This window comes from Charadrius vociferus, unplaced genomic scaffold (assembly GCF_000708025.1).
Source record: "Charadrius vociferus isolate BGI_N301 unplaced genomic scaffold, ASM70802v2 scaffold1041, whole genome shotgun sequence".
NCBI lineage: Eukaryota > Metazoa > Chordata > Aves > Charadriiformes > Charadriidae > Charadrius > Charadrius vociferus.
The window spans coordinates 1,588,710-1,590,810 of record NW_009646843.1 but is presented as its reverse complement, the minus strand read 5'-3'; the positions used below and the strand labels follow the sequence as shown (position 1 = coordinate 1,590,810).

Sequence of the window (2,101 nt, the reverse complement as noted above, 5' to 3'; positions counted from 1 at the left end):
CTGCTCCCCTGCCGCTGCAGATGCCAGCGAGTGTCCTGCTACAACTGCTGTGCCGTGCCCTTCAGGACTCTCCACAAGCTGATATGTCCCCAGGTGAGAGACCAGCACGCGTGTGGGGACACTCCTGTTGTGCCAGGTAACCCAGGCATCAGGAGATCCCAGCACAGGCACCATCACCCGCTCCCACCCATGGGTGCCTGGCATGCAAGGCGCAGCAGGGCCGGGCAGCGGGCTCCACCTGATCTTGGGGGAGCAGGACAGACAGCAACATACCCATTGTGCTGGGGGGTGCAGGTGGGCGCCAGGGGCACATACGTCACGGGTTTCGTCACCAGCCCGGGCCGTGGGTTCGGAGGCAAGCCGGCCCCGAAGGGCCGAGCTGTTTTGTTGAGGGCGGTGCTGGGAGCGAAGTTATATTTCAGGGGTTCAGAGCAGGGGAGTGAGTCCTGAGCAAGACAAAACACACAGACACGGGCTCACACGTCAAGCAGCATGCAAGGGGCAGCCCCGGGCCAGGCAGCACAGCAGGCAACCAGGTAGAAAAGCTGGACAGCATAGGCACCGGGCTGTGCCAGGCTAGCACCTCTCTCCGCAGGGCACCAAGCCCAGCAACAGCAGGTCACAAGCCTGGCCCGAGGGTCATTGGAGGATTAGTAAGTGCCCTGGATGCTCACTGCTGCCCACGGCGAGGCGGTGCATGCACACACGCTGATCGCAACCGACCTGCGGCACGAAGCTTGAACGCATGCAGGTGGCTTCCGTCCAGGAGCCACCGGTCACCGGCCCCAGCCCTGCCTCCCCATGCCAGGGCACTCCCCAGCACTAGCAAACATGGGGCCCCGAGGCTGTGCTGCGGCTGCCCAGCCTCCTCCCTGCGTTGGCCCCTGCACCCCTGCCCACACCCAGCACCGGCGCGGGCACAGACAGGCGGCAGCCGGGGCCCGGGTGTCTGCTGGGCAGACCCCGTGCCCTCCGATCCCCTGTAGTGCCGGGGCCCAGAGCTGCTCCTCCGTCAAGGAGTTTCCAGTCCTCCAAGCACACCCCGGTCCCCCAGAAGCCTGCGGGCCCCAGGAGCAAAGTCCGTTTGTCCGTCTATGCTCAGAGATTCCCCTCCCCTGAGATGAGGCTGAGCTGCCGCTGCAGCGCCAGGAGCGATACGTACCTTCTGCGGCTTCCCCAGGTGGTTCTGGGCTCTGCAAGAGAGGAAACAGCTGGGCAGGTGCTGGAATTGGCCCAGCCACCACCAGAATGGTGGTACCCCAGAGATGCAGCACCCACCCAAGGGGAGCCACGAGCAACGGGCACTGCCCCGTGGCTCGCAGGTGAGGGCCAGCAGCCAGGCTAAGCCTCAACCAGCTAAGTAGAACCCTCAGAACCAGCCAGGGGCTGCCAGGCTCCAAGCAAGGAGCAGTGATGCCGGGAAACGGTGATGCCAGGAGACGGCACTGGGTAGAGGGCCCTGGCTCGGCTCCAGCCACACCAGAACCCCAGGTTTGCAGGACTCGCGAATCCTACCTGCTCAGGGTGAGGCACAGCCTGTCCCCACAGGCGCGGATCCTGTTCTGGGCCTCGATGTGCGTCATGGAGCTGGTGCTCTCCCCGTCGATGTGCAGCACCCAGTCTCCTACTCCCACGCCAGCCTGGGCCGCCTTCCCGCCCGGCGTCAGCTGCAGGACAGACAGAATCAGGGAGAGCCCGAGCGGTGACATGGAAGCAGAGGGACGCCCTCATCTCTACGAGGGCAGGAGTCCGCCAGGGTCCAGGCTCCCTCATGCAGGGCCCAGCCCAGCACAGGACACCATACGGATCTGACCCAGGGGCAGGCAAGGACCCCTGGATCACCCCCTGTTTCCCAGCATATTATCCCAGAGCAGCTTCTTCCCCTCCATACCAGTGGAGGGCTCGGTGCCACTCAGCCCCTGCCCTCTGGCATGCCTGGGGTCCATGCCGGCACCCCAAGGCCCCATCCCCATGACACCAAACAGCATAGGCGGCGCTAGCTCAGCCTTGGCAGGAGGCCTGGCTGCCCCTCAGAGCCGTCCCCGTGGTGGGAAGGGAGCACAGTGAGTCAGGGCAGCCCACGCCTCGCTGCGAACCACAG

The 2,101-nt window shown here is 65.3% G+C and overlaps 1 protein-coding gene across 2 annotated transcripts in view; it reads right to left on the bottom strand.

The window, feature by feature from the left end:
- Positions 1-2,101, bottom strand: part of PDLIM7 (PDZ and LIM domain 7 (enigma)) — a 14,664-nt gene that overhangs the window by 9,475 nt on the left and 3,088 nt on the right. The window contains exons 2-4 of one of the 2 annotated variants that reach the window (XM_009893293.1): positions 1,516-1,667; positions 1,163-1,193; positions 274-446 (exon numbers count right to left, since the gene is read on the bottom strand). In XM_009893293.1, the coding sequence (XP_009891595.1) occupies positions 274-446; positions 1,163-1,193; positions 1,516-1,667 (356 nt within the window). Of the gene's footprint in view, positions 1-273; positions 447-1,153; positions 1,194-1,515; positions 1,668-2,101 lie in introns of both variants that reach the window. The other variant, XM_009893285.1, reaches the window with a different exon arrangement.